Source organism: Primulina eburnea, chromosome 1, assembly GCF_022965805.1.
Source record: "Primulina eburnea isolate SZY01 chromosome 1, ASM2296580v1, whole genome shotgun sequence".
Classification (NCBI taxonomy): Eukaryota; Viridiplantae; Streptophyta; class Magnoliopsida; order Lamiales; family Gesneriaceae; genus Primulina; species Primulina eburnea.
Window position 1 is genome coordinate 1615102 of NC_133101.1, and position 26496 is coordinate 1641597.

Genomic DNA, 26496 nt, shown 5'->3' on the forward strand with positions numbered 1-26496 from the left:
TAAAAACATCGGACCAACTATGTCAAGTGGTTTCTACTTGTACTACCAAATACACTAACTTCATGTCCGTATGTATGAGAAATAAGCAGCATAAAATTGATCTCATAATACCAAAACAGTACGAGACTCGATAATTCAAGAAATTTTTGCGAGGAAAACTTTTAATGGGGTAGTGTCGGCAAAGAAATTTACTGAGTTTCTGTCACTGAAGATTTTGCTGCTGGTTAGCTCATGCAGCAATCATTTGCAGCAAGAAACACATTTCACACTTGAAATGAAAACAATACATTGATTAATAAAATATGAGTACGAGGCTGAAATGAACAAGGTCCGTCACGTCACTACTACAAAACCAGTTGCAAGACATGAAAATACGAACCGATTCGAAATAAACATAAAATTCCAATTAGCTACGATGTGATTTGTGAATAATTAGCCGCCTAACCTGGCCAGGTGTTCTGCTCTTGTTTTATCATTTCTCATTCGTGCCCGAGAGGAGCTGGGATTGCTTTCTTGTCGGCGCTTCGTGGGCTGCTTCCTGAACTGCTGTTAGAACGCGTGATGAAAGTAGATTCTTGCAGGACACCAGTAGGAGAGGAATCCATGTTTGGGCCCGTTTCTGCACAGGATGTCGTGCTTGTCAAAACCTCGCCTAAGGGTCCACCCATTGAACTACTACCCCATGATTGCTTTTGCATTAGCTCACCAAAATTGTGACTCACACCAAGGCTCATATTGATAGGCTTAAGCTCCTGCGACGGCGTAATAGTTGAGATCGTTGATTTCTTCTGTATGGGAGAACTAGAGGATGATGAAAAGTCTGGAGCAACTGGTATGGACATCGAAAGCTGGGTCCAATCTGAGTTCAGTTCCTCGGGCCAGGAGTCTGTGCCACTATTTGACTGATTCTTTGGGCAATTATCGATAAAATGTTGGGATGAAGGTTGATTGATTGTTTCTTTGTCGGTGTATTTTAAGAAAGAATCAGTGTTTCTAGTAGTCATGTAGGATATCCTTTCCGCAGGATTGACAAGGGAATCGGAGGTGACCCATCCAAACTCCAAGTAAGGTGATTTTTCAAGTGGAATGAATTGTTTTGCAATGGAGAATGGCACATCTTTAGACTTCAGATCGATAGTAGAAGGTATTAAAGATGAGCCTTGAAGCCCTTGTGTTCTGCAGAGAATTCCATCATTTTGGTCAAGAAAAACGACACGAGAAAGTATCTAGAAAACAAATTCAGCCTACATTCAAGATATGAAAAAAGAAACAATGTAAAAGCATATTCTTGTGATACTTCTCTAAAGATCAAGGGAACTATGTCTACTACACCATGTACCGGTCATCACAATTGTCAGCAGAAGCAATGGTAAGATTGGGCTGCCAGGAATTGACTTGGTGTGGAATGACACCAAAGCTGTTGGATGCGCTGCTGCTGGATATCACTGGCGCTGATGAGGAAGAGGCAATCAGTGCCACATTTGAAGCAGTGGATCCGGAGACAGCATGGCCAGTGTGGCCTTCCACAGGCTTTCTTGAACGGTGGCGACCCCTGTTAATGTGCCTTTCACAGTATTTCTGATCAAGTACAGCATCTCTAGAGCATCGCCACTTCTTTCCATCTGTTCTCCTACACCTCCCAGGCTCGGGATCATTGCTTCCGGAAAAACCAAGATGGAAAGGACCCCACCCCACTGCATGCACAAAAAAGGAGATAAACAGCCTAAAACCTCAAAACAAGCAAAGGTATATTGGGTGCTATACAGTTGTTCAACTCATGACTTTAATAAATTAATTCCTTAAATAGCAGCGGGGATAACGTGATATTGGTCATTAGCAAAACATCATAAAAACTTACTGCCAATTACAGAACAAGACAACAACTCAGAAGCGAAAAAAGAGGCGCAGAAATAAAGCAGTTCATTATCAGTTTAATCTGAAGCTTACAGAAATTAGAGGCATGACTTCCATTTGAGTATTGGGATTTCTTGATGGGCACCAGTAAATATGATGGAACTGGAACATTTGCCACAATATGTTTAAAGATCAAAGCCTGGTGTTCAAGTTCCATCCATTGAGAAGGAGTAAATGGCCCTTTCAGCCTAGCAAAAGTCGCACCCATGCTTTCATTTAAACCACCTGATCAACCAAGAACCAAAACAAGAAATTTAGGCATAAGTTTGTGTATGCGTGCTCATGTATTGAACATATCATTCAGTTCTTCACTTTCCCACAAACTAATCACCATCTTAAGAAAAGTGGGGGCAGAAACAGATAAAATAAAATAAAAAAATCAACTTCAAATTAACAGAAAGAGAACTTCTTATCAGAACAAAACTTACCTCCTGTTCTACTATGGGGCTCATCCGGAAAAAATGAAAACGCAATGCTCCTACTCGCATCATCGCTACTCATCCCGCCATTGCGAGAAAATGAAAGCATTTGCTGTCCTTCTTCAACCCCTAATCCCCACGGATTAGATCTTCCAAGAGCCGCAAAAGTTTCACTTGTACAGTTCTTGGAGCTGAAATCAACTTCACCAGGCTTCAGCATTCGGGTAAGCCTCCAGTTATCGTCAGCAAGCCCGGATCTTTGGTGCTTAAAATTCACAGATCCGTGACCCTTATCATTTCCGGGCTCATTCGAACCCCCACAAGGAGTATTAGAAGCGGGTGGCTTGTGGCTTACAACCCCAAAATCCATCTCTCATGAAAAAGCTATGAAGTTTATATCAAGAACCAACCACAAGAGAACGAGAATGAGTTCATTGCAAGTCACTTCGTAGGAAAGAAAAGCGAAGCTTAAGGAACATGAGACATGGCCTAGAAATTATAGACAGAGGAGAGGCAAAAACAGATACCTTTGAGATCAAAAAGAGTGTAAAATTTGCTGATAGCAGTGCGTGTGAGCAAATGCCACGCTGCCGATATCAGATGCACTCACAAGTTCGACTTGGTAAGAGTCTTCTCCAAAAAAAAAAAAAAAAATAAAAAAAATCCTTGCAAATATATTAGGACATTTCTATTTGTTCACGTTATTACATCTGCTCTCATTTAAAATCTTGAGGTCTACATACTATATACACATTATAATAACACATATATATTTTCACATTTATTTTCACATTGACTATCATTATTTGGTGGTCTTGGTATTCATTTATTTATCTTTATTCTTATTTTATATTAAATAAATACAATTTCAAATTTATTTACATAATTGAATTGATTATTATTTAATAATAATATTTTTTAATATATTTATTATGTAAAAGTATTTTATTTTATGAGTATCATTTATTTAAAATTAATATTTTATTGTAAATTTGAAATGGAAAAGAAATATAAAAAAAATCATAATTGTATAAAATTTTAAAAAAAAACACATAAGATAAAAGTCAAGAGAAGTTGTAAAATATTAATTTAAAGATTATTGTTGTATTGTGATCAAATATGTTCAATTAAGTCTATACGAAGTTGAAGATGTGCATTAATGTCAAGTATTTCGGAATTTGTCTGGAGATAATAATGAAATCCTCGATTTGAGCCCTGGATGGGTTGTGCTGTGTGCGGGTTTGTCACCTTCATCGTTGTACTAATTTGTCACGTAACCCTTCATCTTTAACAATCATGTTGTGCAAAATAATACATGCTAACATAATATGTATTTTTTATGTACAATAACGAGCTGAATCTCTAACAATTGCTTATCAAACTTGGATCACCCCAAATGCCCTTTCAACATCTTTTCTTACAGCCTTTTGTCTTTCATTAAAAAACTTCCTCTTGGGATCCTTCGAGCAAGTAAAATCATTCGCTAAAGTAGCTCATTCCGGATATATTTCAAATTTCATCTGTTAGATACTACTCCTTCGTATATTGAGTCTCGTTGACCGTGAAATTAATCTCCTAGGCATTTCATTGCAAGAAATTAATGAATATGGAAGATTCGTACAACATGTTAATATCATTGTGTGAACAAAGACACCAAAAAATACATGTCATATCCACAAGTCTTGAGACGAAACTACCTCAAGCACGATTCTTGGCGACACATGGCCTATTGTAAACTAACATCTTGAGGAAACTGACCAATTTTTCTGTTCCAAGTGCATACAATAAAGACTGCCTCACATTCCAGGGAAGTCGTGCCTCTCATCATGCATTTGAAGAATACGTTAAACATCATTAGCATTCGGCCTTCTCTAATATCAATCACCAAATAATTCAACCACGTATCCGCAGAATTTGAAAAGATACTTGATGACAGTTGATTCACTTATACGTATGTACTTGTAAAGATGATCGGTCGGGACTCCACAAGCCAATTGATGAATTGAAGCTGTGCATTTTTGTAGTGTTGACAAATGTGTTAACTATGCGAAATAATAACTTTCTTTGCATTTGCTAAAAATACTTCGAGTTGTTTTTGTTCCATTTCAACTTCATCTTTTTCATGCTTGTATACTCAGTAAACTTTGCAAACATACCGTACAAGTTTACCGTCATACGCTCCATGTCCGATTTTGTTTTGCTTTTTCCCTTTCTTTTTGCTGCTTTCTAACCCATTGAACGAATTTTTATTCCTTTAGGTTTACATGTAGACTTGCATCTTGGTTGGATGAGGTGTTGCTTGCTCCCAACTCTGAGGTCCTTTCCTTCTTCGTACCAACAAGGTGATTGACAGACTGTGGAGTAAACATTGCATAGTATTTTATGGTTTTCCACACATGCTCGAGATTAAATGTGATACCATTATTTTTCTAGCGATATTTTTCATATCTCGCATCACTGTGGCCGCTACGATATACATTATAGATGCTATTGGTACATATGACACTTTTGTTTTTGTTCGGTACACGTGCAGGACGATTGTCATTGTAGTAGCTTGCAACATTGTCATTCCCGTCAAAGATGCAAAGGCATATCAGTTGCATGTAAAATTAGATGAATAATTTGGTGGATATGTATTATATGGATAATTTTGTGTATATAAACTATAGAGATAATTTGGTGGATATGAGTTATATAGGATAATTTGGTCGACATGAGTTATGTGGATAATTTGGTAGAATTTGTGAATTTTGAGAAGAATCATTTTCTTCTTATATTTTTGGATAATTCAAGAAATTTCTAAAAAAATCGGTTATTTTCATCTATTTTGGAATAAAATAGGATTTTAGAAATCAATACTAAAATAAAATTGAGATGATGGAAATAGTAAAGAGAAGATTTTTGGAAAGATTTCCGATGAAGAATAATGTGTTTGGACGTTTGAATTATTTTGTTGAATATAATGAATATTTATATATGAATATTTGCTTATTTTATTAAAATAGCTGACAATTAGTCGTTCAATTTTATTTTTTTAAAAATTCAACAATTAATTTTTTTCCATTAAATTTGTTTTATTTTTTTTAAAAAAATTATATTAAAATATTCGTATTAATTTTAAAACAAAAAAACAATAGAGTGTAACAACTTATAATGTATTTGGTGTGTAAGTTGATTGTATTATCATTATCACTAATCAGTATTCAGTAGTCCAGTGTGATCAAATTTATTGGATCGTGATTTAGAAGAAATGATGGGCCATCGAAATCGGCTACATCATATGAATGTGGACATTATAAATTAAGTGTGATTTTGACCGTTTGATTAAAGTCATCTGAATTAAATAATCTTTCTGTAATATGGAATTTAGTAAAGAATGCAATTTTAAGTAATATATATTGAGATTGACAAATTAGGTTCACTGCCTCCAAAAACTTGCATCACGAATTGCTACGTTTCTTGCTCTTGTTTTCCCTTGTCGTACCTACGAACAGAACTCAAAAACACTTAACTTGAATTTTTTTATGGCTTGAAATTTATTTATTTATGGAAGCGTTATTTAGTTACAATTGCATCATGACGCCACTCTCAATTTCCGTAAACATTTTATGTGTCTTCTTAAAGAAAAAAGTCTAAAATCTGTTGGGAATTAAACCATCAAAAATCAAACTAATTTGAGAGTTTTTTTTTCCTTGTCTCAATGTTAAGCAATTTATTTGACACAAACTAAAATATAGTAGAGCATATTTGACTATTTGTCCCCAAGTGTTGGGTTTTTATCTTTGATTTTAAAAACATAGAACTTAAAATATCGTTAATTAAGTTAATACAGTCTATGTTTTTTTTTAAATACGATGGAATCCGCAATCGCTATCTTTATATATATATTGAGTAAATATCTACAAACTGTTCTAGCGCTAAGTAAACCGCTCTAAGTAAACTCTATATGATAGATTCATTTGATAAAATATTGAAAAGGAGAATCGAACTCATTATCATTGTCCAATACTCATATCCATCTATTTATCCTATTTAACACTATTCTATGTGGTTTGAGAAATAATTTTACTAACAAACGGGATGAAAGCAAGAAAAAGGACAAAATTGGGCCAGGAGTTAAGAAGCATGAACGTCAATTAATGTTCACAAAAATAGGATGTCTCTAGACATTTAGAGAAATCATTAATTTGTGGGGTTTTGTAGATTTAGGGAAATTAAACATCAAGTTGGCTTTAAAAGTCCAATTAACGCATCAAGTTATATATAACCAAAAAATTGCCATGTTCGAGCAGTACATACTTTGTATGATCCAAAACCATTAATTTGGTCAAAATAAGAACAAAGATCTATGACAGCCAAGAAGATACCATAATTAAAATGCTACCACGTGACTCCCTTGGTGGGACTAGTTCTTAACTAATTTCAGCAATAACAACGTTTAAACAAATCTTTAATTCTTCATGCTACTTTTATTTATTTGTTTTTTAGCTACAAAATAATTTATTACAATTGTGTTTTGAATTTAAGATCTCGTCTCAAACTTAAGAAATTTATATCATATATTCAAATAGACACAATTCTTTATTGTTTTCGTTATTAGAAAACTGGACACAATGTCTGCAAATAAATTAAAATTTTAAATGAAAAATAATCATATTAGAGTAATTTTTATTTATAATTATTGTTTGAATTTATAATTTATTATGATTTTTAATCACCAATTTATCGTGTTTTGTTTTATTTAAAAATAATGATATTTATGTGGAAGAGATATTTTGGGAAACAAAATTGGTAAGACATAACAGAACAGAAGTAGTTGAAGTAGTTATTATTCATGTCTCCATTTTAATGATAGTGATATATTATCATTAAATTGTTACGCTCATTTTTTTTATTTGACCGACCATAAAAAAATCTCCTAAAATTTCAAATGAACAGACGCGACCTCTTTAACTTGCAAAAGCTATCTATTCAGATCACGACGAAGACTCCATGTCCTAAACGACGATTGATTGTAATATTCACGTTTCTGAGGGCATCTTCAACCCTATTCTCTATTTTTTCATTCTCTATACTCCAAAATGGAGTATTACATTCTCTATTTAAAAAATCTTCTCCAACCCATATTCTCTAAATTTTATAAATTTTTTATTTTTTATATTTTTTATTCCAAATTATTTAATATAAAAATAGTAATTATGTAATATGATATTAAACAAATTAAATTAAACGTGACTCATTTTTTTTAAAACATAATTCATTTATTTTGACATCTTATGTCTGTTGATGAATCATTCCGGATGAACCCTATGTCTGTTGATGAATCATTCCGTGCATACTTGCTCAAAAAACAACAAAACATTTGGCAGAAAAGAGCAGCAAAAGGTGATGGAGCCAACGGATCTTCTAATCTGTTTGGTCAGTTCTTCGGCGGAACTTCTCCATCCGGGTCCGATCTAGGAGAGTACTAGTGTTTAGTCATCATTGCAGTGGAATAAAAATATGTCAATGTGTATTGCTTGTGAGTGTTTGTTTTAAGTTGTTGGTTTGTTTTATGATCGTCTATTTTATATGTTTTAATGTGAACTGTTTTTTATGTTTTAATGTGTATGCATGTTTAATTTATCTCAAGTTAACTAATTCGATTTGTGTTGAAAAAATACATGTAATGTATCATTTCACAATCTTATTTAATTATTATTTTCATTTGTTTTTTTCATCAAAATAATTCAATTACAATAAATAAATAAATAAATAATAAAAAATGAGAAAACTTGAAATAAATTAAATAATACCAAAAAATCATTAAAATTTAGTAAAAGTATTGAAATAAACATTTAAATATATAAAATTAATAAAAAAATTAAAGGGTGTATTTGCAATTTTGGAGAATGACATTTTCGTAAATAATGCCATTCTCCAAAATATATGGAGATGGAGTTGAGATTCTCCATTTTTGGAGAATCACTATTCATCACTTCAAAATGGAGTAGGTATATGGAGAATGGTTGGAGCAAGATTGATACTCCATTTTGGAGATTTTCTCCAAAATGGAGAATGGTTGGAGTTGCTCTTATCGGTTTAAACTTATGTATTAGACAATTTGAATTAACTATTTTTGTGTATATAACGATGATCAAGATAGATATGTAACATCTGCTACGAAAGTCTATATTGCAAACTATGAATTTATAAATCAGTCGGGTTAGTCTATGTTACACTATGAGTGTTTCTCTTCATATTCCAATATCGTTATATCATATAAATCTCTCACATTTTTATGAAAATTGACATATATGTTGATGATCTAAGAGTCGAAATTTGATCATATCATAGATGAAGACATATTTCAGGTGTAACATAAAATAATCCATTCGACATATGTAATGGTTTCAACTAATTAATTGGGTGATTCAATTAACCGCTGAAATCTAGATTCCAAATATGGGAATTCATAATGGTCCTGTTTCTCCCTATTGAAGTCGATCCTCCAGATTATCAAAAAGTTTTGATTATTGTTCTAAATATGTGAAACGTAAATGAAACAATAATACAATGTTGTGGAGTACTGCAAATGATTTGCGAGCACTTGACATTTCATTTTGCTTGAACTGTCTTTGTTATTTTGCTTGTTGGGTACATATTACTATCAAGGAAATATATGAATTCTCAAATAATATTAGTCTTCTTATTTCTTGGTAAAAGGAAAAGCAAATTATTATATGGTGCTCACTCTCAATACGGCAGTAAAAGATATATTTACTGATTATTTCGCAAAAAGAATTAATATCTAATTTTTTGTCGTACAATATTTAAATAAAATTTATATTGTTCGATTTTTTCGCACAATATTTTATACCTCGAATGTGGAAGGCTTATCAAGATTTATTATTTTTCTTTAAAATTTTATATAATAATTATTGAAGCGATTAGAAAAATGGAACTGCCATTTAGAATTTGTATTCTAAAATTAAATTTGCTAAATTTGGCAGAGGATGAATATTCTGCTGAAGTTGAAAAGATATACAGAAGATTACGGAAATTTAACTCTAGAGTCCCAAAATGGGAGCTTGCTTTGCAAGAATCTGGTATAGTGGTCAGGGCTGGGTTGACTTAAAGGGTTCTTAACCGCTGTGGTGATGCTGGGAATTTAGGATAGAGATTCTTTGAGTGGGCGTCCTAGCAGCCAGGTACTATAGACATAGCTACGACGTGTACAAATCAATGATTAAAGGTTTAGGGAAAGTGAGGCAATTTGGGCTCTAATTGAGGAGATGAGGAAAGAAAATCCTTAGCTTTTGTCTCCAGATGTTTCTTTTGTTCTGATGGAGGAGATTTGCTTCTGCAAGAATGGTTAAAAAGGCAATTGAAGTCTTGGACGAGATGCCCAAGTATGAACATGAGCATCTCCAAACCCAGCATCAAACGCTATTTTGATGTTAAGGTTTCCTTCAACATAGCACAGCTCCATTTCCTTTTGTGCCAAATTGCAGACGAGTTTTTTTTCTCTTTTCTTTTTTTAATTATTAATATTTATATTAATAATTATAAATATTATTTATGTAATAATATGATATTATTATATTAATTTAATAATTAGATATATTTAAAAAAAACTTAAAAAAACATGAACGTGGCAAGAGATCGACCCACTCACCTCGACCCAGGTATGAAGAGTAGGTGGAGCTCGATCCAAACAAAGAGTTAGATCCAAACAAAGAGTTCGACCCGATTTTTAAAGATCGCAGCATAGTCTGAAATCATGGATTTTTTTTAAAGTCTTCCAGTCTATTTTCCAATCTTGTACAAAGAATTGCTCCTCCAGCTCATTATATTATTGGAACAAAAGAATATGATATATGGTATTATTTAGCTGATAGTATTTATCCGAAATGGTCAACTATTGTGCAAACTATCTATGATCCGCGTAGTCCAAAGAAGCAGTATTTTGCGATGAAACAAGAGTCATGCAGGCAGGGGCGGAGCCAGAATTCAAAATTACCTGGGGCTGGCTCCGTTTCATACTATAAATCTTCAACTTGAAAATTTATTGCAGCTGTAAATACATTAAATCGATAGTGGTGTTCAACTGTGATTGAATCATTTTTTGTTAAGAACGACCTGTACCATATTTTAAAAACTAAAACCAAAATTCCAATTAAACAAAATGATTTTTTAAATTAATTCAGCTCGATAAGTTATATTGGTTGAAATCGATATTTTGTTCACCCATATGGCCTTATCTTAATTCCAAAAAAAGATTTTTAAAATTTTTTACTCTTAAGAATCATTCCGGTCAAAAACCTAAGTCAGTTCACATCATTTAAAACCAATAGTAAAAAAAAATAATGAATATTGACAAACATCAAAGAATAATATGGACATTAATAGAAAACAAAAAACTTGATACATCATTTAAGTCATTATGCACAAAATTCAAATCACTGCTAAATCATATAATATCACATACTATGATTCACATGAAAATTTTGCGTAATTTCTCAAAGTCATTAGTTTATTTTTCTCAAAATCAATTCTGATAAACATACACTAGTTCATATTAAAAAAATTAAAATTCTATAAAACTTTTAGTATTAATAGAAATTAAATAAAGATATAATAAAATATGTAATAACTGCATAATTGTATTATCATATTAGCTAAATTTAATATATTTGTGTGCTATTGTATATATAGTCTAAAAATATATTTGGGACTTAAAGCTAATTTTAAAAATCAACTTACATTAAGTTCTTAAACCTTTTGAGTAAAATGCGAGTAAAAGTCAAATTTGATTATAGGTATTTACAGAAGATCATTTTAAAAAATTACGCATGGTTAACAAAAATTCTTCAAATTTGCATCAATGAAGTAAATGTAACAAAACATAAAAATAAAGCAAAAAAAAAATACAGTAAAAACTAAAAAAAAATTGTAAATTTAGGTGGGGCTGGAGCCCACCCTAGCCCAAGGGTGACTCCGCCCCTGCATGCAGGAAAGATGTTTAGCGTGCATTTGGCGTTCTTCAATCACGTTTTGCGATTGTGACAACTCCAGCACGTGATTGGAAGAAAAATCATTTGAATGATATAATGAAAGCATGTATTATAATGCACAATATTATAATCGAAGATGAACGTGATCTTAGTGCATCAATTCAAGTTGGCTAGAGAAGCACTGACACTAATATGGTAGAAATAGTTGTCAATGAGCATATCAGATTTCGTGAATTTCTCGCTCGATATAAAAATAAAAGCCAAAGACGCTCACTATATATTACGAAATATTTTAATTGATAATTTATAGGTTGAATATGATCGTTCAAATGTTTGAAGTTGCATTTGTAATATGTTATTTAATTTAATGTCAAGTATTAATTTTATTTCACCAATTTTAATTCTTTCTATTTCAATTTATATAATATAAATTTCAATAATATATTTAAAAAATAATTAAATTAATCATTTAACAGTATTATCGTAATTATTAACAATATAATGCTAATTATATCAAATAGAAAATATAATTATAATTATGTCATTAATTTAAAAAATAAATATTTAATAAATAATAAGAAAAAATTTAAATAAATTAAATAAAAAAGAATATATTTCAAGAATATTTTTTTTTAAAAGTAAGATTTGAAATAGATGGATTGGAGATAAATATTATATTTGGTGCCACTATTTTAAAATAAAATTATTTTAAATTAAGTTTTGAGTTGGAGATAGCCGGATAGTTTGTTTTTGGGTGCTTGTTGGATGCCTTGTGCAAGAATAGCAGTGTAAAGGAAGCTGCTTTGCTGTTCGAGGATATGAAGATTAGATTCAAGCCAACTATCAAGCACTTCACATCTCTGTTGTACGGTTGGTGTAAAGAAGGAAAGCTAGTAGAAGCAAAATTCGTGCTGGTGAAAATGAGGGAAGCAGGTTCTGAGCCTCATATAGTGGTTTAGAACAAATGCGAGCCCACTGCAACTTGATATACCATTGTGATTCAGGTACTTTGTGCTCGAGAAAAAATGTAGAGGCAATGAGAACATATATGGATATGGAAAAGGTTGGGTCTGAAGCTGATATTATTACGTACACAACTTTGATAAGTGGCGCAAGAACGATTAAGGGTATGAGCTTTTAGATGGTATGATACAGAAAGGGCGTGAACCCAATCAGACAACTTATACGCATTTCATGTTAGCTCATGAAAAAAAGTGAGAGTTGGAGGAGTGCCGTGAGCTTTTGGAGGAGATGCGAGAGATTGACGTAGCCCATTTATGGTATCATAATCCGACTGGCATGCAAGCTTGGGGAGACTGAACAAGATATAAAATATATGAATGAAATAGAGACAAATGGATTCGGCCCTGGAGTTGACACCTTTGCCACTTTGATTAATGTGCTCGTCGAGCAAGGATGCTTGGTTGAATCTTGTGATTACTTCAAAAAAATGTCAGTAGGGGCCTTCTAGCCGCTCCCCAGTACGGAACTTTGAAAGGCCTGTTGAATTCCCTTTTGAGAGCAGAGATTATTCAAATGGCTAAAGATATATGGTGTTGTATGACTAGTAGAAGATGCGAGCTGAATGTGTATACATGGACGATTTGGATTCACGCTCTGTTTTTGAAAAACGTTTGCTTTTACTGTTTGGATATGATGGATGCTGGCTTGATGCCTCAGCCGGATACGTTTGCAAAGCTTATGCGAGGTCTGAGGAAGCTGTATAATAGACAACTCGCAGCGGAGATTACAGAGAAAGTGAGGGAAATGGCTGCAGAAAGAAGTGACCTTAAAAATGTATAAAAGACGCGATGAAAGAGATTTGAAAGAGAGAGCTAAGGCAAAAAGACGTGGAAGAGAGAGATGGCCCCGTAGACGCCCTCTCATGATCCGGGAGAACGGTACTCAACTTCCTGACATAAACTGGGTTTAGACGTAATAATTCGAAATCAAGTTATGTTAGTTTAACAGAGAGAGCATGGGTCCAGAATGAGTCGATTCGAGCTTAGATTTGCCAAGCTTGAGTCTCAGTCACGTTATAACTCAAATTTGCAAAATAAGTTAGTTTTAACTTTGGTAGAAATGAAAATGACATGTTCGTAGCCTTCTCTGAAGGCATTCACAATGATGATTATAATTCAAGCCATATCATTTAAATATCCGCCGTCTAAATATTCACCACTGCACATAATTGATTTGTGTACCACAACTATATCCGATTACAAATTTGTAACTGGATATCGCAATTTTTTTATTATTTCTTCAAGCCAGCGTGAGTTTCACACTGTCTTGAGACGCAGGCGTGCAGAGCTCGGGTCGAGCTCTTCACATTTTGTGAAGAGCTCAGCTCACACTTGGGTGGAGCTCGACCCAAGTGTGAAAAGCTCGATCCAGGTGGGTCGACGTGTTGGTTTGTGAAGAGCTCGACTCACTCTCCTTATTTTTTTTTATTTTTTTTAGTGAAAACCTCGACCACTCTTCTTGTTATTATTTTTATTATTTTTCATTATTTTTATCGTGAGTAATGATTTCATATATGATACATATAATTTGTATATATTTCATAATTTGTTCTGCTCACTCTTTTAATTTGTATAGAATCTGCACAACGGTTTTCTCTCTGATCAATGGGCCACCCTAGTTGGGTATGCTATGGACCAAACCACGGTTGCAAGTCCAATTCCCATTTTAGATGGGCTTTGTCCCACTTTTCCGATTATGTATTTTTCTCGGCTCATTCATTGTCGGTCGAGCTTTCTCCATTTCAACATTTGGTAAAATTAAGCGTGAATATGGCAAATTAAATATAATTAACACCTCAATTTTATTTTCAAAATTCACGCCACAAAATTATATAGTTTACAATAACTGAAGTGAAAAAAAAAACATTATAGCATATCGGATTCCGACATGGTATCGATATTAATGCTGTCATGTCTAAGTATTGCTGATCTAAACAGAGACGTAATAAAAATTGGATTATATATATAAGAAAACAAATTTATTGCCTATATATTTTTATCCCCACATTGAAAACATTATAAATCAAGTCTCTAAACACTAAACTTATCCATACCATCGTACCAAAACATGCCATGAATCACTAAATCACAGATTTCTTGGTCCAGGGGTTTCTATTGTTCCAAAATAAGACAAGACCTCGAATTCGAGACGTGGGTAAAATCTGTGAAGTTAGAAGGTAAAATAAACTTACACCAAATGATGCGCAACGAATCACGTACTACTAGAAATGCAGTTTAATGAAGTGAGAGTAAAGCAAACCCTGGGGGCTATATTGACATAATAACACTTCGATCAAAAACATGTTGGTGACACATGACGTGTCCATTCCTTTACTGCCCCCAACAACTATATAAGCCCACATAGCAACATACCACAAAACAACACTTCTAATTAACATCTCTCTTTCTGTATAAAACTTTTAATTACTTGGTGGAAAATTTTAATTTTGTGAAGATTTTCCAGTATCATACTTGTAAATTTAGGGTATATTCAAGATCACTTTGTTGAGAAAACAAAAAATGACTCTCTCGAGCAAAGCCACGTGTAATTCCCATGGCCAAGATTCCTCCTACTTTCTGGGATGGCAGGAGTACGAGAAGAATCCATACGATGAGGTCAATAATCCCAATGGAATCATACAGATGGGCCTTGCAGAGAATCAAGTACTATGTTTGTGTTTTTTTTTTTTTTTAACTGGGATTTGGATTTTGTTCTTGTACCAAGATTTTCTTTTGATTTTGGTACTGTTTTTCTTGATATTATGGATACCGCACGTTGATTCGAACAAGTTTTTGTTCACGTTTCTGTAGCTCTCTTTCCAATTACTCGAATCATGGCTGGCGGAAAACCCGGACGCAGCAGGATTCAAGAGAAATGGAGAATCCGTTTTCAGGGAGCTTGCTCTCTTTCAAGATTATCATGGCCTTCCTGCTTTCAAGAATGTAAGCATGCAATACTGTAGCACAAAATAAATATAAATTTAATTATATATCATATATACTTAATTATAAAACTCCGTGTATAATTCTTTTTAATTATTATTTTTTCAGGCAATGGTGCAATTTATGGCAGAACTCAGAGGAAACAAAGTCAGCTTCGAGCCGAACAAGCTTGTACTAACCGCAGGCGCCACGTCCGCCAATGAAACTCTCATTTTTTGCCTCGCAGAGCTAGGCGAGGCTTTTCTTCTCCCCACTCCATATTATCCAGGGTACGTAGAAAATTAATGGAAGTCTCAGTTTAATGAGTGATATCTAAGTGTACATCGAATTTAGTCTGATTAAAGTTATTTAATGCAGTTTCGATAGAGACCTCAAGTGGCGAACGGGAGTCGAAATCGTACCGATTCACTGCACCAGCTCTAATGGCTTTAAAATCACTGCACCAGCACTGGAAGAGGCGTATCAACTAGCCCAGAAACGTAATCTAAAAGTTAAGGGAGTATTAGTGACTAATCCCTCGAATCCTTTGGGGATAACCCTGACCCGCCACGAGCTTAATCTCCTGGTTAACTTCATCGATACGAAAGGAATCCATCTTATCAGCGACGAGATTTATTCCGGGACCGTTTTTTACTCGCCGAGTTTTGTCAGCATCATGGAGGTTTTGGTGGACTGGAATTACGTCAACACAGAAGTTTGGAACCGGGTTCACATCGTGTACAGTCTCTCCAAAGATCTTGGCCTTCCGGGGTTCCGCGTCGGGGCCATCTACTCCAATGACCAGCTTGTTGTGGCGGCAGCCACCAAAATGTCGAGTTTTGGGCTGGTTTCGTCGCAGACTCAGTATCTTCTGACCGCCATGCTTTCAGACAAGAAGTTTACCAAAACTTACATTGTCGAGAATCAGAAAAGGCTTAAAAACAGGCATGCAATGCTTGTTAATGGCCTGAAAACCTCCGGGATTTTGTGTTTGAAGAGTAATGCCGGATTATTCTGCTGGGTGGACCTGAGGCATCTTTTAAGCTCCAAAACCTTCGAAGCAGAAATGGATCTATGGAAGAAAATTGTTTTCGAAGTGGGGTTGAATATCTCGCCCGGTTCTTCATGTCATTGCGACGAACCGGGCTGGTTCCGGGTTTGTTTCGCCAACATGTCAGAGGAGACACTAGACCTGGCAATCCGACGTATAAAATCATTCGTTGACACCATTTCTTCAAGTAAAAATAGCGAAGGCTTTTCTTACAGTTCAAGCAGGAATCCGAGAAGAAAGTCACTGGCCAAGTGGGTTTTTCGGCTAACGTTTAACGATTGGGAACGGGAATGTGAACGTGAACGATAGTCTGTGTCAACAGCCGGTCGATTCGATTTTTTTCTCTCAATATTTTCACGTTGAGTTACGAGTTAATTAATTTTGTATAATTTTTTTCTTTTTTTTCCCATTTATCTTTCATGTAAAGAGAGCACTCGGTCCATCATGTGGACTTGAAGTGATTTGCTCCACATTAATTCCACTGGAAACTTGAAAGTATTTTCCTCCGCAATAAAATAATCTCATTAACTCCTTTTTAATTGTGCATAAAATCTTCTCGAAATAATCAAAATCGTTCTTGATAAATTTATTAATTTCTTCATTTGTTAGAATAATCTAATTTGTAGACTATTTTATGTCAGTGCATCGGCGACATCAACGGCAAAAGACATGAAGAAATACATTGTTACCGACGTTGTACTTCATGAATTCCCTGATTTATGAAATATATATACGTATATAATATTTGTCAACCGATGGACTTTATTTAACATTGTCCGAGCCCCGGATAATTAGCATTAATGTTGTACGAGTCAAAGAATGTAATTTTCTAAATTAGGGTTGTTGCCAAAAGTCTTGCCTCTTCGGCTGCTGGAAGAAACCAAGAAACCCCAAGCTCGCAAGTTTGTCAAATCCACTTTCACACGAAAAATTATATCGAAACATATTGAGTGCATTAATTATCTCACCTTCACCATTGATATATTCATCTTACGAGCTACTCAGTGTTTACATCTTTCAACTCATCCCTTAAATTATATTGTCTTGATATATATAATTTTCATGGACCAATTATTACATTATTATTACATTAGCATTTGCAAATGTAATAATAGTAATATAATAATTAACCATTTCCATCTCGTGAATCAGCCATGTAAAGTATGCACGGTTTACGGAGCCGAGTGACATCTTAAACCATCTTTAGTCTCATAGTTCTTCATAATTAATTGCAGGGTACATGGATAAATCTCTTTGGCTTTCATTGTATTAACTATATATTAATTAACTACTTAAATTCATATCCTCGTAACATAATCTTGTTTTATAGGTAAAAATGATACATTTTACCTTATAATCCACTAGAATAATTTTTAATTTAGTCCATGATGATGATTATTATTTATTGGAAAAAATTTTTGCCTTTTATATTTGACTCAATGCAATTTTGATAATTTTAATCTTTGTTTCGACTTGGCTTTGGTCTAATGTAGTGTTAATGTGGCGATGACGTATATAGTGTTATGTCAGCATTCTCAATTAAAATGACTAAAATTATCAAAATTTAAAAAGTAAAAGACTAAAATTTAAATTTGATAACATAAATAATGAAAATCTAACAAAATTACAGGGCCAGAAGTTATCCATTATTATTATTATAAGACTTTTGCCTTTTTCAATAGAGCTAGGTCCGAATTTCTGTCCATTTTGCATGTACTTGCTGACCATATGTCCATATCCATGTGCTTTAATTTCGGGAAGTGGCTGATGTCATTCGTAATTTATTTTCTTTTACTAATTCATGATTTTTTTTATGTTTATTTTGGAGAAAATAAATTGTTTTGGTGTGCTAACATGTCTCTTTTTTGTTCTATCTACTAATTATTCAAAATTTAATTATAGTACACTTCTTTTAGTCCTATTTTGCTGTAGGATGTGGTACTAGAAAATAATGATGTAGAACCATTAATTGTTGGCATTATATCGAATATTGTTGGCGTCCACAACAACGATTGAACCAAAATAGACTAATATTAAAATTAGTGTACTAAAATCAAACTTTGAGTACTTAATTGACCAAATACAAAATGAGACAAGTTAATTGACCAAAAAATTTATTTTCCCATTTATAATTTTGTCTTTTTTAATTTAACAGAAATCATTGATTGCATATGTTCAAAATCCTTTTGCTATTAATAATGTAATTAAATCTTCGAAAAATATTTGTTTAATAATGTACATAAATCTTCGAAAATATTTGTTTCATTTTTAAACTCAAAATCTAAAAATAAGTGCAAAACATTAATAATTACCATATTTATCGGTTTTCAATAATGGTGATATCACACAGGTATTGTAAATTTGTAATGGCATGTTAACAATCATTCGATATCTATTTTCATCATACAAAAATGATTAATTAAGCTACTCTTCGAATTTATTCTATGATTATCTCATTAATCATTTCATCATCATATATATTGCATTTATATGAAAGTTATATCGAGGAAACTATATTTCAATTAGTTATGTAACTTTTATGATTTTGATTTTTAGTTATGTTATCGATCAATTCACATGAACTTAGTATTTATACCAAAACCCAACTTTTCTACTTAAATCAGATTCTTTCGAGACATGTTTACAAAAGCGAAGCTGTAAATTAAGGATCCATGAGCTTTACACAAATGACTTTCTTGTCTAGTTAAGCATTGGTCTGCATGTGGCTTCCAAGAAATTTCAAGCTCCAACTAAAATCCAAAAATGGCCAATTATTTTCTCTAGTCCACTGCCGGCCTTCTTTCTGCGTCAAACTTTCTGCTCGGATGCTCCCATCTTCTTAATTTCTTGAGCAGATCACAAAAATCAAGCCTTTAATATGATAATACAAAAAACAAAGATTGAAGTTAACAAAGGGTGGGAGGACAACTCCAGACATGAAGCCTTAGCTTTATGGACGTTGTTTCCTGTCTTACGATAATGGAGTGAACACTTTGTCCACATTACGAATTTGGAAAGAATGGCTAATAAATATAACTACGGTAACATATTCTTCAAGCAGATCCATTGTTTCATTTCCCTCTTTGGTATGTATATATGCACCATAATTTATCACAAGTGACGCCGAGACAGCCTAACAGTGTGATCACGGTTCGGGAATTAGATTACCAAAAAATTAAATGATATCTCTGTTAAATAAAATATATATAATGTTGATCTGAAGTTTTAAACGATATAAAATGGAAAGAAAAAAAATTTGTTGTAAAATTATTTTTTTAAAAAAAAATATTGAGCGAAACTACCTGATTTGCTCATAATAGTCAAAAATATATATTTTTCGTCCAACTTCTACCTTAAGAATAATTTCTGGAAATATAAATATAACCAATAATTTATAATACATTATAATTGATAAACTGTTAAAAAAGTGTGGCGTTACTCTTGCAATAATGAAAAATTAGGGATATATATAATAGCTAAAATAGTACTTATTTAAGTTTGTCTATTTTGTGTTTTGGTCAAGTTAGTTTGTGTTTTGGTTTGTGCTGACGTATTTTCTGGTACTACATCAATATTTTTTTCGAGTGTAATACCAGCATTTTCTTGTGAAAAAGACTAAAATTGAGAAAATTGTTTAGTGGATTAAAACTTAAAATTAATCGATAACATCAAAAAAATGAAAAACGTCCAAGTGAAGGCAAAATTTATAATTTTCCACACATAAAACAATTTAGCAGTGGTCTCCCATTTTTTAAAAAAATAGCGATCTCTCGTTCCATTCTTTTCATTCTATCTCTATTTATCTTAATTTATTGTATAGTGACGAATTACATATATATCGGAATAATTGTCTTATAAACAAAAAAAATCAAGTTGATAGATAAAAACAAAATTAATGTGATAAATTACAAAACTAAAATTCAAAATATATCATGATATATAATATGACAAATTACAAAATTAAAATTCAAAATAAATACATTTTTACGTATTTGGATGTCAGAAGAAAATTCAAAATTGTACATATTTATTTATCATACTATTATTGTATAAATGTATAATAGCTTTCACGTCCCGAGATCGGTTCCGCACCTGCGTAACTGCATAATGAGCCCCTATAGCAATTACTTCGTATTCATTCCCGCTTTACGAAAATTATTGACCCAGGTTGTTACAAAAATCCATTGTAGCTCATTATAAACTCATTTTGAATATTTGATTTTTATCGTGTGGAACAATATGTATCATAATTATAGCTAGAAAGGAATAATAACTATTTTAAAACAAAAAAATCCCATATACATCGCGCAAGAACTAAAACCATAAAACTTATAGGATTAATGAGCCATGCTTGATCTTTCCAAGCCATATAAATGTTCATTAACGTACACGCTTAACACGCATAATACACATAATATATGTATGCGTGCTATAAATTTTACGATATTTCATGTTAAAAACTTTGAAATGCAAGATGGAGACTACATGATAATTAATCTGATATAACGTAAAACTACTCGTTGTCATTTCGAGTTCTTTTCAAAAATGGATCGATTATTAATATCAAGACGATATTTGGATGATCGAGTTAACCGGAAGGAAGTGACAAATTTGATTGAGTGGTATGGCGACTCATGTGGAAAGCACATGCAAGTGAAGAGAGAACATAGAACACCTGCAGAAATGTGCGAGGGTGGGGTTGAAGAAACAACCTGGTATGCGTATTCCTCTCTGATGAAGACAGGAATGGCCAAATGAACATGACCCTTTTATAATATTTACATGAGGGAGCATCAGTGTTGTGACCCACTCCCCATTCCTTGTTATTCAATTGGAAATATGGCCCCAAAGAGTTAGGACCATCACAAGAAATTGTGTGTACGATTTCCACGTGAAATGGTCTAAGGAATTAATGAGGATTGAGCTACGGGTCTTAATTCAATGATCAATACGTTTTGTAACGAGAAAAAATATTTAGGAGACAGATTATTTAATATAGGGCGATTTGAATTCGTTATGTTATCATAATTGAGTTTTAGTATAGTATATTTCATTTTTTTTTGGCAATTTTGATAATTTATTTTGCAATTTTAGTCATTTTTAAATGAAATTGAACACAACACCACGTAGAAAATAAAACTAAAATATACATACGCAAAAAAGTGTAAAACTGAAATTCGAGCATAGATGACCAACAAAAGACAACTATGAATTACCAAATTTGAAATTTTATCTTTAGTAGAAGATGAATCGTGCAAAGAAATTTAGAGTACGTTTTTATTTCAGTGTTAATATTGGATTTTTGTTTTCAGATAGTGAGTTTTTGGAAAGATATTTGGGAAATGAGGTGTATGTTTGGTTTTTTTTAGGTCATTTCAAGATATTAACAATTACTATCGACCATCGTTTGACAAGACTAGGTCCTGATGGGGAAAATGTTGAGATAGGTTTGAGATTTCCTTAAAACTGGTCCAAGGTTGAGTTAGCAACCGATAAAACTATTATTTAAAATTTTAAATTAATCAGTCTAGTAACTTTATGTTAAAAAGCGTAAATAACTCGAATTGATACAACAAATATTTTGACAAACCGATATACATAATATGAAACAAATAAAATATGTGCTGATTATGAAAAACAGATAAATAAAAACACAAATTTGTTTCTGAAAGTTCAAAAGCCGAATATCTTTACATCTCATCTTCCTCCGTTTCTGAAAAGTTCCACGAAAAAAGTTTAATTCACACAATAATGTTATACAAACTCATTCGAACTGAAATCACACTCTGAGTTAAAACTTATAGTCATCTCGATTAAATATTATTATAAGAACATAATGTGCGACCACTGCTAGTAAATTTAATTAGTCAAATATCATCATATAAAATTGCAAAGTACAAAATAATAAATCAGGATGAAGTAACATAAGCTTGTTACCATTGGTCCTTAGAGCCGTCCAATTCTAAATAAATTATAATTTTATCATGTTCTTCCTGCATCGCGTTCAAACTGGCAAAGATTTCCCCGGTTCAATATACAAAGAAAGATATGGGTTCTTGTCTACCCGAAAATATCTAAATAATATTCTCACATGGAGTAATTGAAAAACAATATATAGATCTTGATTCTGTATTAATATATATTATTATATTATTGCAATAAAATATTTTCCCAGGTATAATTTCTCAATTTATGCCCAAAAAATCTAAAGTATCCATGTTCAATTTACCGACCACTTTATCCATTCACTGGGTTTTTGAGTTCAATTGTCCATTTTGCGACACTTATCCTATAAGAAATTTTATAAAGTATATATAAAATAAATAATATAGCAGTGACCTAAAAAAGATAAGTAAAACAATTTGGGTCAGAGGAGAGTAGAATTAATGGGTTTAGTGTTGTGGGCCTCGATTTTAATGAAAGCATGCCCAAAGCTCGCATGGATTACACAACAGGTTAATGGGCTGGACTTTTGAGTGTATAAACTGGGTTACAGCCTACAAAATCAGAGTCCAAAATTTCCCCATGGGCGAGTTCATTAGGGTTAAAAATATAAAATCAATTCATAATTAATAAGTTTGAATTTGTATAGGAATTTCTCAAATTGAAATATAGATTAAGAGGCTTTTGACGACACCCATAGGTTATATACCACAAAAGAATGAATTTTTGTTTCACTAATGGTCAATGAGGCATCATATCCCTGTATTAGTAAATAAACACTGAGGTTGTGTTCGGATAAAATGATTTAGATTTGTGGGAGGGTCTCAAATCAAAATATTTGAAATGCATTGATTTCAAATTATTCGGTCAGATAATGGATTTGAAATCGAAACAAAAAATTACGTTTTTACGATATAAAAAGATTTCAGATCACTCATTCTAATTTTGAATAAAATGGTCCTGATATTTTTTATATGTGAATTTAAAGCCAAATTCAATCAAATCCTCCATTATAATACAACCTAATTAAGATTATTTATTTTGTGGTAAACGACGACAAAATTATGCAACAAAATTAAAAAAAAAAAACTTAAAAGAAAAAATTGTATTTTTAGTCATATATGTTTATTTGTTTGCGAATTTGGTCTGATATGTTGTCAAATTGAATTAATCATTTTTTAATCGAGATTAATGATTTAGCACCGAAACGACATTGCACACCTCGGTGTCATGTTATATCTAATCATATCAACACCGCTTTAAAGTCACGTTAAAAAATGACTAAACAAAAAGATTGTCCATGGTAGTTATTTAAATCTATTCTTGTTTTCATATAAGAACTACTAACTAAAATCACTCCCAAAATTCGATATGAAATATATATTGCATTAGGTTTGTTTCTTACTTTGTATCAAATAAAATAGGACGCATTTACATCCACACGAGGAAAACTAGTTTCATTGGCCGATGGAGAAGTGGTAGACAATGCATCAAGTGACCGAATCATGGGAACATTTCACAGCTACTTTTGAAAAAATCAACAATTTCTAGTTCGCTTGACGTGAGCAAGAGAGACGTGTTACGTGCTCCCATTTTTTACTCTCACAAAAGGGATAATTTTCTGTTGCAAAAGATACGCATTGCAGATCGGTTGAATGGGTCAAAAATCCCTTTTTTTCATGTTTTTATACGCATGTTTATTTTATTCTATAGAACCACCACTAATCCCTTACTCCCGGTTAACTTTCATATGTTTCGAGTTGCCTCGCCACATCTCCTTTACAGAGAGAAATTACATTTTCGGTCTTATAATTTGTACGTATTTCATTTTTGGTTTGATTATCGGTCATTTCACGGTTTTAATCAACTAACAAACACTTTTTTTGTCACATTTTCATGTGATACGACATTTTTCCTATACCACTTTAGCACCCAGATAAAAGGATTAAAACCGGAAAAAAATTGCAAAGAATGTCAATCGACTAACAACACAATAAATGTAAAGCATACAAGTTTCAAAACCATAAGTATAATTTCCCCTCCTATAAATCTATTTTCACAAGTTTGACTGGCCCTTCAAACAAACTATAAATTTATTCATGGTATATGTGATGCATCAAATCTAAATTTTGAATTTTGTGAATCCACCTAATTACATCACTAGCTACTTGGTTAATTTAATTATGGACCAAAGAAAAGTATTTTGAGTGGGTCTCATGTGAGACCGTCTCACGGATCTTAATCTGTGAGACGGGTCAACCCTACCTATATTCACAATAAAAAGTAATACTCTTAGCATAAAAAGTAATACCTTTTTATGGATGATCCAAATAAGAGATTCGTCTCACAAATATAACCCGTGAGACCGTCTCACACAAGTTTTTGCCAAGTATTTTAATACTAATCTTGATTTTACTACTTCTCATTGTCATGATTTACACAATTATCCACCTCAAGGTTATCCACCTCAAGGTATACGGAGTTTACACAGAATAGTAAATGTGAATTATTTGTACAGCCTAATCATGTAACGAATCGATTAATATATTGATTGTGCAGGCAGAAAAATCTAAAAATAAGATAGAAATTCAAAATATTTTTATTAAAATTCATCCGTTTCTATAATAATTATAATTAAAACTATAAATCCATAATTACAGTACGAGAAAAGTCATTTAGGAGCAAGATCGTGCCTATTAGGAGGCAAATAAGTCCAATGACTCAGACTCATCTCTTTTTGAGGGCCTAAATTTTTTTTTAAAAAAAATTTATTATATATAATACTAGTTATTAGATAGCCCAAAACCAAGTATTTATTAAATGGAACTTGCTTAGTTTGTTATCGATTTATTCCTCAATCTTCCCCAATATTCATCTGCAGACAAGCTTTAATCGACTACAGTCGTTGCGTCGTCTCTAGGTTTGATTGAAAGACCCGTGAGGAGCTGTAAGTCTATTTCTTGTATTTTCTTTGTTCGAGCTTCTAATTTTTTATTGTAGTTTTTTACTTTCTTCGGGGCTTTATGTTGTATCTATAATCTACGCTTTTTGACTGAAATTTTGGTGGATGTAATGTTTATCCGGCTTTCAAATGCACATATTGCTACTAAAATCTTGTTGACTGTCTCGGTCACAGTAGCAAGTGCAGAGCGAAGTTTCTCAAAGAAAAGCTCATCAAAACTTTTCTCCGATCAACCATGTCACGAGAAAGATTGAATGGATTGGCTATGTTTTCGATTGAGAAAGAAATTACTGAACAACTTGATTGTACAGACTTGATTAGTATTTTTAGCACTAAAACTGTTAGGCAGATTTTTTTTAACGATCAATATTTTTATTCTTTTAGTTTTTTATATTGTCTTTGACGTATTGATTTAATTTGAAAAATTGCTATGGAATGAAAAAAAATATGAACACACATTATGATTCGGAGATCTCTTTTTAAAAGTTAGACTCATGCCCAAATATTATTAGGATCGGTCATGTTTAGGAGGCCCTCAATTGAACGATGGGACTTACTCAAAAAACCGACAGCGACGAGTTTTTCTTGTTGGCTTATTTTTATCCAAAAAGCATTAATTTTTTCGTTCAAATCCAATACATATCACCGAAAAATCATTATTTTATGTTTATTCCTATACCGTAAAAAAAAACTTGGTTAGATGGTACTCGAGAACGGAGTCAGAAAATAGAGATTGGAGCATACAAATAATATTTAAATAATTTTAAGATGACAAAAGCAAGCATTAAGAGAGAAAAGTGAAATATCATTATTTTTAAACCCTAATCAATAAAATTTATAAATTTAAATGAACGCAAATTGCACCCATCCGCCTTCTTCAACTCCGGTACTGATGGTACAGGCAGATTCATTTCAAAATAGCTAAATACCAAAAATCTAAATTTCCTAAACCTAAAATGTAAATCTTGACCATCAAATTTGTACGTGCGGCCATATATTTTGTATGTCCCCCACTAGACCTGACAATAAAATGCATGAAAGCTTTAGCTCGTACGTGTATAATATGCAGTGAATTTTCAACTTTTTAGAGAGTAATAGGTGGTGATGATGAGCTACTCATTATTTGTTACTTTCAAAGGGAAATGGGGGACCGAATCCTTTTTTCACAGTACTTAAACAGCGTGAGATAAAATAAAAAAGATGGCGCCAGTTTAGAATGCTTTATTTACTAAATCCTAACAAGTTGTGGCCAAAACGTCAAACCACT

The 26496-nt window shown here is 32.6% G+C and overlaps 2 protein-coding genes and 1 pseudogene across 3 annotated transcripts; 2 read left to right on the top strand and 1 right to left on the bottom strand.

The window, feature by feature from the left end:
- Window positions 1–214: 214 nt before the first annotated feature.
- On the bottom strand, window positions 215–2972 carry LOC140841664 (growth-regulating factor 1-like). Of its 2 annotated transcripts, XM_073209364.1 has the most exons (5): window positions 2861–2972; window positions 2343–2717; window positions 1948–2139; window positions 1340–1694; window positions 215–1176 (listed from the first exon to the last, which is right to left on the bottom strand). In XM_073209364.1, the coding sequence occupies exons 2-5, from the start codon at window positions 2701–2703 to the stop codon at window positions 480–482; spliced, it is 1605 nt and encodes a 534-aa protein (XP_073065465.1). In that variant the 5' UTR covers window positions 2704–2717; window positions 2861–2972; the 3' UTR covers window positions 215–479. The 2 variants fall into 2 exon arrangements, with proteins under 2 accessions (XP_073065465.1, XP_073065381.1); XM_073209280.1 differs by having other exon boundaries at window positions 2343–2972.
- Window positions 2973–8267: 5295 nt separating this feature from the next.
- LOC140814709 (putative pentatricopeptide repeat-containing protein At5g65820) lies at window positions 8268–13262 on the top strand (annotated as a pseudogene).
- A 1609-nt stretch (window positions 13263–14871) lies between these two features.
- Window positions 14872–16633, top strand: LOC140810095 (1-aminocyclopropane-1-carboxylate synthase 3-like). Its single transcript, XM_073167906.1, has 4 exons — window positions 14872–15015; window positions 15163–15294; window positions 15403–15563; window positions 15652–16633. The coding sequence occupies exons 1-4, from the start codon at window positions 14872–14874 to the stop codon at window positions 16631–16633; spliced, it is 1419 nt and encodes a 472-aa protein (XP_073024007.1).
- The last annotated feature ends 9863 nt before the right edge of the window (window positions 16634–26496 follow it).